The sequence below is a fragment of the Lepidochelys olivacea genome (assembly GCF_965140295.1).
Source record: "Lepidochelys olivacea isolate rLepOli2 genome assembly, chromosome: 3".
Lineage (NCBI taxonomy): Eukaryota > Metazoa > Chordata > Testudines > Cheloniidae > Lepidochelys > Lepidochelys olivacea.
Genome location: NC_140413.1, coordinates 162,619,952 through 162,633,786, shown reverse-complemented (window position 1 = coordinate 162,633,786; position 13,835 = coordinate 162,619,952). Strand labels below are relative to the sequence as shown.

General features: G+C 37.7%; 1 protein-coding gene across 2 annotated transcripts in view; it reads right to left on the bottom strand.

The window, feature by feature from the left end:
* The window catches only part of RAB3GAP2 (RAB3 GTPase activating non-catalytic protein subunit 2), a 72,408-nt gene that overhangs the window by 5,365 nt on the left and 53,208 nt on the right, over positions 1 to 13,835 (bottom strand). For both annotated transcript variants that reach the window (XM_084624660.1, XM_084624659.1), the window contains exons 22-31: positions 12,397 to 12,502; positions 10,410 to 10,570; positions 9,420 to 9,636; positions 8,877 to 9,050; positions 8,640 to 8,746; positions 7,220 to 7,286; positions 5,966 to 6,036; positions 2,488 to 2,523; positions 1,720 to 1,794; positions 1,191 to 1,409 (exon numbers count right to left, since the gene is read on the bottom strand). In XM_084624660.1, the coding sequence (XP_084480786.1) occupies positions 1,191 to 1,409; positions 1,720 to 1,794; positions 2,488 to 2,523; positions 5,966 to 6,036; positions 7,220 to 7,286; positions 8,640 to 8,746; positions 8,877 to 9,050; positions 9,420 to 9,636; positions 10,410 to 10,570; positions 12,397 to 12,502 (1,233 nt within the window). The remainder of the gene's footprint in view (positions 1 to 1,190; positions 1,410 to 1,719; positions 1,795 to 2,487; positions 2,524 to 5,965; positions 6,037 to 7,219; positions 7,287 to 8,639; positions 8,747 to 8,876; positions 9,051 to 9,419; positions 9,637 to 10,409; positions 10,571 to 12,396; positions 12,503 to 13,835) is intronic.

The window sequence follows — 13,835 nt, the reverse complement described above, 5'->3', positions numbered from 1 at the left end:
GCATCTTAAGTTTCCAGTCCCGAAGAGAAATGCAGTATTTTAAATTACTGAAAGGCTATGAAACAAAAGAAACACATTTGCTTAAGCAATCATGTTTTACTAATGCTTCTAGGTTTTTTTTAACTACTTCACCGGGCATTCAAACTTAAAAGTTAGGCTACTAATTTCAATAGCAGAGGGTTCTCAATCTGCTATAGTTATCTAACCAAATTGAGCTATCATTACATAAGGAAAGGAATCACCTTTTGTTTTAAGCCACTAGCATTCCTTTCAGACCCTGAGGATTATCATTCTAGACTGACATGCCAACTATGACATTCAGTGTGAAATACATCCAACCATGGGGTCTTTTAAAAAAGTAAAGTATTTGAGGGGTTTGGTTTTGTTTTAATACGTCTAGACAAGAATCAATAGCAAAATACAAACAAAAAAATGGTACTTTCTGTTTATAAAAATATCTCAATACATCTTTAAAGGAGAAATCTGCACAGAACTTCTTCACAGAACCAACTGTTTTCCAGTAGGATTGGTTTACAATAGTCTACATCAGCACTTTATTTCTAAAGTTCATTCAGTGTCTGCACCTCAGCTGGGAGGAAAGCAGCTCAATACATAGCATTTTCTTTACATCAGTTTTAGGACTCTGGGAGCAACAACAGATTACTAAAATAAATAGTTCCTATATTTAAAATGTAGTGTGTTCTTGCTCTCAAAACTACTAGCTATTTGTTCTTTCCCGAGAAAGCAGTGTGGCATAAAGCATCAGGAATAATTGATACAGAGACTGACAGATTATGATAATGAAATATAAGATTTGTTCTTTGTAATTTCTCTGATCTGACAGCTCTCAGACTAACAAAAGTATGACCTAATCAGAGTGCATCCTGTATTTTCACCATGCAACAACAGTCACTGGATGGACTAAAATGAGCTGATTTTGACACCTCTAAACCACTCTCAAGACATCCTATTCAGAAGAAAATGTTACCATGTTTGTGGACTGCTGTTCTGGTAACAATCCTTAGCTGAACAGAGTGCACCAATTGTCTTTGACATGACATCAATCTACATACGGTGTTTAAAGAACTAGTTATAAATGACTGATAAACCATGCATGCTTGTTAACTAGCAGCAGCAAGGACAGCATTATATTATAAAACATGTACTCCTAACACCTTTAAAAGACATACCTTACTGTCAAATAGTGAGAGAGGTTTCACACTCTTCAGAGAAAACCTCATGATTCCATATAATATAGTGCACAATACCGACTGGTGGTCGACAAGTGGGTAGTGGATGTGTTTCTGCTCCAGGGCTAGCTCTACTATTGAGATTGGTCCTTCAGCTGACAGCCAGGCATCCTCTGTGTCCAATACTGGAGCTTGCATTTCATCACTACTAACATCAGCCTAGTACAGCAATGCAGAGCAATCAGCATTAAAAACCATTATTTTAAGATACTGTTCAGAAAGATTATGGGAATCTCTGTTAAAAACAAACAGGAGTTATATTACAAGCCACAATTTCTCCTGCCAAAATATTTTAAAGAATAGAAATGTTCCATGTTCACTAGAAAATAATTTACAGACTTTGGTTAAATGAAGTCATTAAAGTAATTGTAGCTATATTATTCATGTTGCCTTCAATTTTCATGGCAAAAACTTACTACTAAAACCACGCATGTTCTTCCGTATTTTCTAATCAAAAGAATATTTTTACCTCCATTAAGGTTTGAAGAAGATCTGAACATGAGCCAAGAAAAGATGTCATTGCAGTATCACCCATACCTACATCCTAGTAAATAAAGATAGAGTAAATTTCTGCACTGTGATTTTTAAAATGCATCCAAGTAAACATTTTAGTTGCAACTGACGAAAAGGAGGCTCTTTAGCAGCGCTGTTTACGTTTCTGAGAGGGCAGGCTTTGCTAGAGAATACACAAAAGGCACTAGCACTAACTTCAGTTCCTTTATCTCATTATGTTTAAGGCCAAATAGTTGTAACAAAAGATTTGGATATAACAGACAAAAGTAGAATTTGAGAATTTCAATAAAGCTTTGCAACATCTGGAAAAGTTTTGACTATAAAAAAGTTGCTTATTCTACCCACTTACTACACTGTTCTATTAAGTAACTATATTCCTCAAAGAATTTTATCAGAAACAACAAACCCGCTGTCGCCTGAACATAGTTTCAATTAACTCTTCCAGGAGTTGATAAAATTTTATGTGGACAGAACGTGAGGCAAGCTTCGGTCTCAAATTCACTTTCCGTAACATTTTTACTAGATTTGTCTACACCTTTCAACTTCAATTTGTCAAAGTGGAAATTTAAGACTGGCTAAAATTCATCAATATTTTTTATTTTAATCTTTCCCACCCAGATCTCCTTATGCGTGGTCACATTAAGAACACGAAAAACAGATGCAATGACCACTGAAACAAAATAATCAAATATTGTCATCTTTAGACAAATAAAGTATTACTTGCCCTTCTGCATAATCTGTCCTTCGGAGCTTTTCCAACCTATTATAGAACAAATTTTCAGCATAAGTCTGACACATGAGCAGTCTATTTGTTAAAGTAACTTATTTTCCTTATACAATAGAAAAAAAAAATTTCTACACAGCTAGATATAATATATTGAATGAATATCTTAAAAGAACTGTGATTGGATACAGGCTATAGTACAAAATAAGAGCTGAGAAGCAATTTCTATGCTGAATACTTTCAATGGGCAGAGCTTTTGGCAAAAACATTCCTTGCAGGCTGAAGTTTTCCCACAGTGTGTCTCATCTGGGTGATTTATTTATCTGCCATCTGAAAAATCAGACTGAACGTGCAATGGTCATTTTCAAGATGTTTGAACATTCTATAGAGTCTTGCTTATGAAATAAAAAATAGTTGCAGAATGATTAACACACCTAAGAAGCCTGTTACTTTTGTTCATCTGAATAGCATGTATATGTACTTTTCTACAGAGCTTAGAAACATTTACCCATGGTGAACACTATTCAAAAATCTTGTGGCATGACAATAACCCTTTCTAACTTTCCATCTTTGCCAGTGTTATTTATTTCACTACTAGTGCAGTAATTTTATAATTAGTATTTCAAAGCATTAAATGATGAATTAATTATGCAAGCTGGTGACTTTCAAGACTGGAGGTTGATGAGATACAAGGTTAAAAGAAGACAACACCATCTGTCCCAGATAAAGGATTGACTCTTGGAATAGGATGTTAAACAGGCTACCCTCAGTTAGGAGAAAATCTGTGTTATTGCAAGATAGAGCTACCCTCTTGGGATCCAATTCAAGTTTCAACTGATTTTTCACAGGGTGCATCTTTAAAAGAGGGTAATCTTCATTTGACTTTTTACTTACTATTCACCCAGTTATCACATACAAAGAATGCTAAATATAGGTAAGGAAATTCTCAGAGCAATCCTTCATAAATCTCTGAAGCACTACAACCACTTCACTGGCTTTTCAATCATTTGACTATTAAGGCAGAGAAAAAAATAACACTCTTAGCAATTAATGGTAAAGTCTGCCTCTCAATCTCTTTAATTTGCACTGAATTTGTGTTTCAAAATTGACAATCATACTTTCCTGTTACATGTGGAGTATGTTCCGTTTTGAAAAAAAATGTGAAATGTTAAGTTGAAAGTTCTCTATGTTCATCATTTCTAGCTGTTCGATCACACTGGGTCTGATTCTGATCTAGTTTACATCAGGGTGATCGAAGGAAAAATTTCCACTGAAACAAATGGAGTTATGTTGGTGTAAAACTGATGTGAGAAGACTAAAAGGCACATAAAACCTGAACCAAAGCCCACTGACAGCAACTCAGAGACTCCCAAAGACCTCAGTGGTGCAGGATTGGGGCAATAGTATCAAGAATGAAATCAGAATGAAGATGAAATACATGACAAATATGAAAAAGCAGCAAGGAAAAATGGATACTGCAGAATAGCAATTGAGATAGGGAAGCCACAATAAGAAAATTATACAGTGTAAATCATCACACGCTTTCCTGTCTGCCTGAATTCTGAGCCAGAGTCCGATCTCTATTGCCTGTTTGGGAAAGTTACGATAGTGCTGCTAAGCTCCAATTTCCACAGCTCAATGAATCTTCTGCAGATGATGAAAAACACATGTAGATGGAAGTTACTCATTCCCACGGTATAAAGATCTCACTGACCCAAACTCTGTTGTGATTAGACTGTGCTGTGGTACCCTAATCAACAGCTGAAGGAAGATATATGGCCCCAGAATTCATATACCAACTTGAATTAAGAGTATCCACCATGCTATACCCGAAGTCTGTAAGTTGGAGGACTTTTCATAGTCACTTTGGGAACTGAATAACTGCTAATATATCAAACACTATTTGGGGCAGTTTATATTTTGAGAGCTGTGGTAAGGCTGGATAAGTTATTACAGATATTTATCCTTTTGTTGGTATATTGTAATATGCATACAAGCTTCTAAGGAGCCCTGAACTGGAGCTTTCAAACACATTTAAATACATAAAGTAAAGGTAGCTCACTTTTAACAGATATTGAACATGGATGTGTTCAAAGTGTTAGGTAAGAAAGTATGTGAAAAGACTGAATAAATAAGGCAGAACATTTTTAACCGTACTTATTTAGATGTTACTGCACCAAGGTACTACAGAAGCAGGGGGCTGTAAAAATGCAAGCATTAGGTAAAGAACTTTTGCTTAGGAGATGAGACTAACTGAATTCTTCTGCAGCCATGAGTCTAGCTGCAGAAGAGTACATGGAAAATGAATAAATAGTACAAAAAAGATAAGCCACAGAAAGGAGAATAGGAAAAAAGGAAAAGGGAAAAAAAGGAAGAGGGGACAGAAATGATGATACCCCAGCATCTCTAAAGTCATCACCAGCATATTACTTTGGTACTCCCCTCTTTTGCCCTAAAAACTGTATTACAAATATCTGGACTTCTCTGTACTAGTATGCTAGCGATCAATTAGCTCTCCTATACAACTTGCAAATTGATACACTTGAGGTAAATTCCTTCAGTTTAAATAGAGCAATTATTTGATAGCTCTTAAACGCAATTTGGAATCACCCCCTTTCCTCCCTAAGCAAGCCAGTTAATTCAGTACTAAATGTATGAAAGCTCACAAACAGACATATTTAGAAAGGACATAGCCTGGCAGAACAGATGGCAAACAGGTCCTGTAATACAAGACTGATTCAGCAAGCCAGGGGAGTTGAAAGTGTTCAGCACCATCCAGGACATGTTTTTGCATCTTTAATACCCCAAAGCCTAGAAGGAATACGGTACACAAGCCAAAAAGCAACTTCTGCATGATCTTAATAAAGGTTTCATGGTAAAAACCATCAAGTGCAGTTACAGCAATGCATAGGAAAAAATGTAGTTCTTGGGTTATCTATTAAGCTAATTTATTGGTTACCAGGTCAATAAAATGTATAGGATAGATAATACAGGAATGGAAAGCTCACATTCCTTAAAATAAAATCATTGGTAAAGATTTTTAAGTCTTTTTTTTTTTTTTTTTTTGCAAAGGAGAACTTTTTGGAATTCACCCTTTCAGTATAGTTTTATGCTAGTGTCAGGTGAGAAAAAAAATTTAAGTGTATGCTCATTATTGATGTGTGGAAATATCTGCCAACTTCAGCTGCTTATTAAAACTTACAGTAAGATCTTTCCAATACCTGGTCATTCCAAAAGAACAAACAGATGTGATAATTTTTCAAAAATAAGCATTTCCCAATATATGCTTTTCAAAAACAAAAAGACTTACCCAATATAATGAAACCACCCAAGCAGCATAATTTAGCTCTACAATCAAAGATGCTCCAAAAACATAAAAAGCAACGTTTTAAATATTTGATAGCTTAATATCTCTGTGAATAAAAAATTAATCAGTAAGAAATGAACTTAAAACTAACAGCCACAATAGCACGTTTACCTTGTCCATTAGGTATGTAGCAGCAGAGAGCCGTTTTACTATAAATGTATTCCACATCATTAGCGCAATACCTAAAAACAATTACAGAAATATAAGCTTCGTCTGAATGGTGCATCAAAACAGGTTTAATGTAAACCCATACAATGAAAGTTATTGCAGAAGAAGAGAGAGAGGACTGATTTAAAAATTAATGGTACAGTACAACACAGATGAAACAGTACTTTGGGACATAGATTAATCTGTCTCCAACAAAAGGATAAGTCAGACTTTACTATATAGTCATGCAGTGATCTCATGGGATTTGCATTCCCTTAAGACAGCATCCGACACCAAAGCACAAATAGTTCAAAACTCAGAAGTACATGGGCCCAGCGTTCCTTTAGTAGTGGGGAATTAGGAGAGAAGGAGATTGCAGAGGGAGGCAGATGTCAAGTCAGCCGAATTATAAAGCAACAAGCACAAGATCCCAGGTTCAATTTCAGAAGTACAGGACGGCTTTAGTGTCCAGAGAGAGTAATTACATCTATGGCTAATCCATTAAGAATAAAGTGAGCTGTAGCTCACGAAAGCTTATGCTCTAATAAATTGGTTAGTCTCTAAGGTGCCACAAGTCCTCCTTTTCTTTTTGCAAATACAGACTAACACGGCTGCTACTCTGAAACCTGATATTGTGCACTATGATTAAAGGAACTGTTAGACATATGTAGCGAGTCTGGGACTGAACACATATAATAGATCATCACTAGTGCTTTAGTCATATACTGTATTGTGCTTGAAAGCAGTGAAGAGGCCTAGAACAGGACTATGCTCTATGATGCACAGTGTAAACAGGCAATATTGAAGAACAGGCCCTGAGTGATGAATGGAGTTGGACCAGAACTAACCCCCATAAAGATTAAAAAAGTTAGCCCAGTTTTACAGAAATGTGTTTGACCATGCTTCCAACTAAACTAGTTTTCAACGATTTAGCAAAAGCATGTGTGGATGTGACCAAATCGTGTTATAACAAGGAAGGACTTTGGGGTTTTTTTTTTAACATGGTTTAGCCCTATCTACACACCTCAATCTTTGTGGAAGAAAAAGATTGGAAAACTGGGGGAGCTTGAATGTCAGCATCAGAGTTCCCGATTTAGGCAGAGATGCTTGGCCAGCACAACAAACTGTACAGATTTAAATGAATCTCTATGTACACTGATTTATTTTGCTCTCCTGAAATTTTATCAGGATGTTCTTTAACAATAGTTCTGTACTTACCATGCTGTATGTGAGCATTAACAATGCATCTGAGGTGATCTATAGATCTAATGAGAAAACGTGCTTCCTTATATAAAGGGGGAAGAAGAATAAAAAAAACAAAACACATTATTCCATTATTCAATGGCAGTTTCAAAAACAAATTGTGAATTCTTAAAAAGATGTTAATGCAGATGGTTTTCAAGAAACTCATTTTCCAGTTAAAAAATATTTTAGGATTTCTTTTATTACAAGACCTGTTATTTTAATTTCCTCTCTTACCATCAAGCAAATGCACATACATATCAGTGCCACCTAAGCTAATCACCACTGAACACTGCGATTCTGATGTAATTTTCCAGAGTTTTAGTTTATATGCTGATGACACATTTCTTGCAGAAAAACACCTTCCTTGACTGTTGGCGGTTTATCTTGCAAATACAATTTTATTTTTGATTTAAAAAACTAAACCAATGTCTACCAAAAATAAGTCTGTTTTAGAGTCCATCTTTAAAAAATGCAGAATAAGATAAACCTTTACTATGCAGTGAGGTGCCCGATAGCACAGATTTACTGAGTCTGAGAGATGCTGACCTCAGTTACGAACTCTGGATGTTCAGCACCCTCCCAGGATCAGAATTTAAGGGAGCAGTTACAAGTAGGGCTGTCAAGCGATTAAAAAAAATTAATCGCGATTAATCCCACTGTTAAACAATAATAGCATACCATTTATTTAAATATTTGTGGATGATTTCCACATTTTCAAATATATTGCTTTCAATTACAACACAGAATACAAAGTGTACAGTGCACTTTATATTTATTTCTATTACAAATATTTGCATTGTAAAATATAAAAAAATAGTATTTTTCAATTCACCAAGTACTTTAGTGAAATCTCTATCATTAAAGTTGAATTTACAAATGTAGAATTATATACAAAAATAACTGCATTTGAAAATGTAAAACTTTAGAGCCTACAAATCCACTCAGTCCACTCAGAAAAAGACAGTGCAGTAAAAATAATGTTTACAGTGCAGTAAAAACAGTGCCACCAGACTCCTTGTTGTTTTTGTGGATACAGACTAACCCGGCTACCCCCTGATACTTGACAGAGCAATAAAATAACCCTAACTAGATCAGCATTGTGTATTTATGAGGTGTGCATATTTCAAAATCAGAAATATGAAAGCTGAAGAACTTCCCCCTTTTCCCAATAAGACTGGCAGTGTCTTCCTGTCTGGCATGAACAGGTCTTCCTCTCTTGGTAGATGGTATCCCATACTCCTAGAATCTAAGACTTTCTTTTCTTCATTACTTAAATTTGTGCTCTCCATTTATCACAGTCTAATTCTGATTAATTTCCTTTGAAAAAAAGGTTAGCTTCAATTAGTAAATTATACACAAGTATAAATATACCAAAAAATTTAGATTACATTACCTCTGGATCTTTATTCCATTGCACTACATATTCCCAACAACAATGTGTGTGTAGTATATCCAATTCAAGACTACAAGGAAACTGCTGATATGCTAAATGCAGCAACTCTAAAACATAATTGAAGAAATTAGACAACTTTTTCATCCTAGTCACAATTTCTACTAATTAAAAACAATTCAGCCAACTCAGTCCCCTGGGAAGAAATTTAAGTTGGAAAGGGTTATTTTGTATTTTTACCTAGGATTGTTTCCATGCCCATCTCTGCTCCTGGTTTCTCAAGGGAAACATTCCTGTCAATTTCTACAGGTTCCTCTGTACGTTCCGTCTCTTTTTTCCGTTGTGCCAACTTCAGTATCATGGGACTGAAGTCCTGTTTGAAAATCCATTTTGCTACACTGTCAGCAATGCCTCCTAAGATGCAAAAGGAAAGTATAAGGCACAGTCAAAGTTTGCCAGCAACATTTTAGAAGTAATAAACTTGGATCTGAAACACAGATGACAAGGGAAGAGACTCATCTGTCAGTTAACAGAAATCATTAATTGTATAATTTTTATGTCAATTAGAAAATCTCAATCAAGTAACTGGTTAGAAGCCTACAATGCAGTCTCCAGAAAAAGAAATGAAAAATTATTTTAAAATAGTAAAAATTACATATCATTAACATATCCTCAGTGGGACTACTCCCAAAATAAGGTGCCATTCACTGGAGTAAGAGTGATAGAATCTGGCCCTGAGTTGGGTGAGAAAGTTAATCAAATCTGCTTTGCACGAGAGTATACCTTTCCCTCCTTCAAGCAACTTCTTTACAGAGAGTCTGCAGAGTGGCTCAGCCTGAAGAGATGATACTCTGGTTGTCCTGTTTCTCACTTTACTGTGCAATAGTGTCTGAAGTATCAGACAATCTTCTAATTGTTTCAGTAGAAGTTTCCAATATTCAGTATCAAGGGAAAGTGCTTCCCAGGAATCTGTGTCAGCACCTACAACAGTTTGGGAAAACTAACAAAGCAGGTTATTTGTGAGCTTTTTTGCAGATCAGCTGTAGATGGAGAATGAACAGTTATACAAAAGTTAATCAATATTTAAATTCACACACAGGTCTTACAATCTCTTAAATACATGTATGCATGTAAAAGTATGCACATAAAAGTGCAACACCACACATTCCAAAAACCTCAGTCTGTCTCTGGCCAAACATCAACCTGTAGACCAGATGCCCTCTTACACCTACAAACAAGAGCTTTTAACACTTAAAAAAATCAGAACATTATTATGGAAGGGGATTTAGATAATCAGGAACTTTTTTTTTTTTTAATTAGTCAACTTAAAAATATTCACACAGTCAGAAATTGGCAGTTAGGCAGGCTGAGTATCAAAAACAACTTAAAAGTTTAGTTTTTGAAATCGACTAGGCTTCCTGCTGGTGTCCCTCTAAGTGTCTCTTTTGGTCCTGCAAAACTTCCACTCATTCAATGTCAAGAGACACCCTATAGTTCACACTGTAAAACATACTGTAGGTATCTCCAGATTGAATTGTATATCATAATGGCTTGCAATGCCTTACACCTGGGCAGATTAATCTGCAAGGCCAAACACAAGTTTCCAGGTTTCTATTCCTTTGAATCCTATCCCAGAAAACTGTGTGTTTTGTGCTGGTTTCTGAGCGTTACTGAGTGAATGGCAAGACGTTCCTTCCCTCATAAGGGCAAAAGCTTTGCATGAATCTGATACAATTATTGCTGTAGAGAGGGAGAAGTCTCAGATTTACTTACTTTTTTCTCTGCCATACTGTCAGTGATCTGTGCAGTTACGGAATGCCCAACGTGTGCAGATAATAAGGCGGCTCCATTATTTTCAGACTGAATACAAGCTGTGCGCATTTGCTGCCACCAGGGGGAAACTGATTGAGAATCCCATGACTCATCCATCGCAACTGTAGAAACAAAGGGTGGGGAAAAAAAAAAAAAAATCAGCTGGCTGCATTGAGAGAGAAACTAGCAGAGTAACAACCTCACTTTGGAAGCTGAATTTGCCTTTATCTGTTAAAACATAAGGTGATTAAATACAACATCTGTAACTGAACAAATTCACTTAATCTGCAAGAGCCACCAAGTTATCTTTCTCTCAACTTTTCACCCACAATTTCTAGATCTCAACCAGCCTTTATAATGAAGTGCAGAGTACGAACTACTGAGATTTCACGAAGTCCTGGTTGAGGGTTTGCAAAATATGATAGAAGTCACCAGGCAGTGAAGTCTGCTGTACATTTCTAATGTATCCAGTGGATCATATAACTATAAAGTGTAGTGCTGTACTAGGGTTGCCAACTTTCTAATCCCACAAAACCGAACACTCTGGCCCCGCCCCTTCCTGGAGGCCCCGCCCCCCCACTCACTACATTCCCCCTCCCTCAGTGGCTTGCTCTCCCCCATCCTCACTCACTTTCACTTGGCTGAGGTTGGAGTGCAGGAGGGGGTGCGGGCTCCGGGGTGGGGCCAGAAATGAGGGGTTCAGGGTGCTGGAGGGGGATCCAGGCTGGGGCAGGGAATTGGGGTGCGGGCTCCGGGGTGGGGCTGGGGATGAGGGGTTTGGGGTGCAGGAGGCGGTTTCAGGCTGGCGGATGGGGCTGAGGGTTTTGGAATGTGGGAGGGGCTGCAGGTGGAGGCTGGGGTATGGAATGTGGGAGGGGGTACAGGCTCTGGGCTGGGGCCGGGGATGAGGGTTTTGGGGCACAGGAGGGGCTCCAGCCTGGGGGGTGAGGCCAAGGGATTTGGAGTGTGGGAAGGGGCTGCGGGTTGAGGCAGGGGGTGGGGTGCAGGCTCTGGGGTGGGGCCAGGGATGGGCGGTTTGGGGTGCAGGAAGGGGCTCGGGGTTGAGGTGCATGCTTCTCTTGGGTGGCTCCCAGTCAGCAGCACAGCAGGGCTAAGGCAGGCTCCCTGCTTATCCTGGCATCATGCTGCACCCCGGAAGCGGCCAGCAGGTCCAGCTCCTAGGCTGGGGATGGGAGGGAGGAGGAGGAGGAGGGGAGAAGGCTCCACGCCCTGCTCTCACCCGCAAGCACCACCACCCCAGCTCCCATTGGCCATGGTACTTGGCCAATAGGAGTGCAGACACCTGGCAACCCTATGCTGTACTGAAGTTGCAGAGATGTGCAGTCAGTAAATGCTCCGGAGCAACAATCTCAAAATGGATGTTGTAGTTGTAGTAATAGGGCTGAACAAAGGCATTCTGGAAGGCTTGAATAGGAGGGGAATAATTAACAAGTATGGATAAAAACCACCACAACACACATCAGGCCCAGGATCAAGAAGTTTTGAGGGGGAAGAACCCCAAATGCACTCCACTGCATGATTGTTCTCAGAAGCTAAGGTGGTGGCTGTAGAGAGAATGGGACATGGTTTGAAAAGGGACATTGTTAAAAGGAAAAAAAACAAAATATTTTTTTAAAAAGGAAATCCCTCCAGAGACATCTATCACTTCAAACTGACACTGGAACCAAGGTCCTTAAATCTCAGTGTTTCTATGGATCCAAGCCAAAATTTCAAACCTTCCAGTCACTATAAGGTGAAACAGTCTTGAATTGTAATTTTAAATAACCCTATTATAAAATGCTTATTATAAAATGCAATCAAGTAATATTTAGTTGGGTTGGCTTTATTTACAGAGCAGTACAGATGGTCAGAATGGCATGTTTCTGACAACCACGAATACTAGTTTTAGCTGACTGTGATATTTTAAGATTATGAATGTGTGTTTCACCTTTCATTTTGCTCAGAAGGGACAGCATAGTGTGAAGGCAGCAGACAGACTGTGGTTCATCTAGAATATCTTTTTCCTTGGAAAGCCACACATTGAGAAGCAGAGACTGGGGGAAAAAAGTGGAATATTTATTACATCAAAGGTTGTATTTTCTCCAACATAACTTCTTAGGGTGGAGATGATCCCTGGAACCATGTTATAATACATCAACACAAAGAGTTCACTGGTGTGCCGCAGATGATACGTCACATGACAACGCTTTTAAGTGCAACAGTACCACACTTCAGCAATCTTTCAATTACAAAAAAAAGATCTCCGGGACAAACTCCTCTCATGAGCCAGCAGACAGACAATTGCAGTAAAACAGCCCATCTCAACCTGGACAAAATTAGTATCATGTTATTATATAGATCGCAAAATAAAGGCAGGGAGCAGAAGTTTCTTAAAACCGGAAAAGATTAAGTTTAGTGCTTCAGTCATAACTCTGGGGTAGGAAAGTACCAGAGTTAGGAGAAGATGAAACATGCAAGAGACAATGATCTATAGGCTGCAAGAAATGAGCATACACAGTTGATGTTAAAAGCGCACATATAGTACAGAAGCCAAACTAGGAGTGTTTTTTATGGGGGGGAGGGGGGTAATTCACTGATCAAATAAATTGTTTTCTAAAATCAAAGGAGTTCTATTAAGGCACGTAATGAATGTTAGCTAAATAAGTAGTTATTTGTAGAGGACTGTATATTAAGATTTTTTAAAAAGTTAATACAAGGATTTGATGCATAAGAGCTACATTTAATATCAGTGACTAAAAGACCAGTTTAACTAGTACGTCATCTTCTCAACCCAGATAATTACTCTATAGACTCCTAATTATATTTGGATTCAATTAACCCTTTGGTACCAAGAGTCACAATTCCTAATACTCATGCACAACAACAGAAATGTTGAGAAATAGCTGATAGTTTAGGTGTTCTAATCATCATAGTGCAATGCTAATTAAGAAATTTCTTGTGTGTGTAGTTGAACAAACTTATAAATTACAGACAGCAGCTACTTTACATTAGGCTTTGGTAGTCTTGTGATCTTTCCAAAATTGCAAATAATGGTATTCATGTTTATTTGGACACAAGATGCTGACTGAGTGATTCCCTCTAACAATAGCCCCAAAACTACTACAGAGACTATGGCAAACTGTGCTAGCTGTCTGGCAGACTTTCACTTCATGAACACACAGATTAGAGTAGGCTAGTCTACCTTCATAAAGGTTGCATGAATGGAATACTTGCAACGTGCAAAATACAAATGGCAAATAAAAGTGATTCAACTCTGAAAAATGACTAAATCAGACATCAGGAATATTAAACAATTTTCCATCTTAGTATGTCTTTGCCTAGATAATTACACATTTAATCAGTAACGAACCTGCTATTTCTAAATTT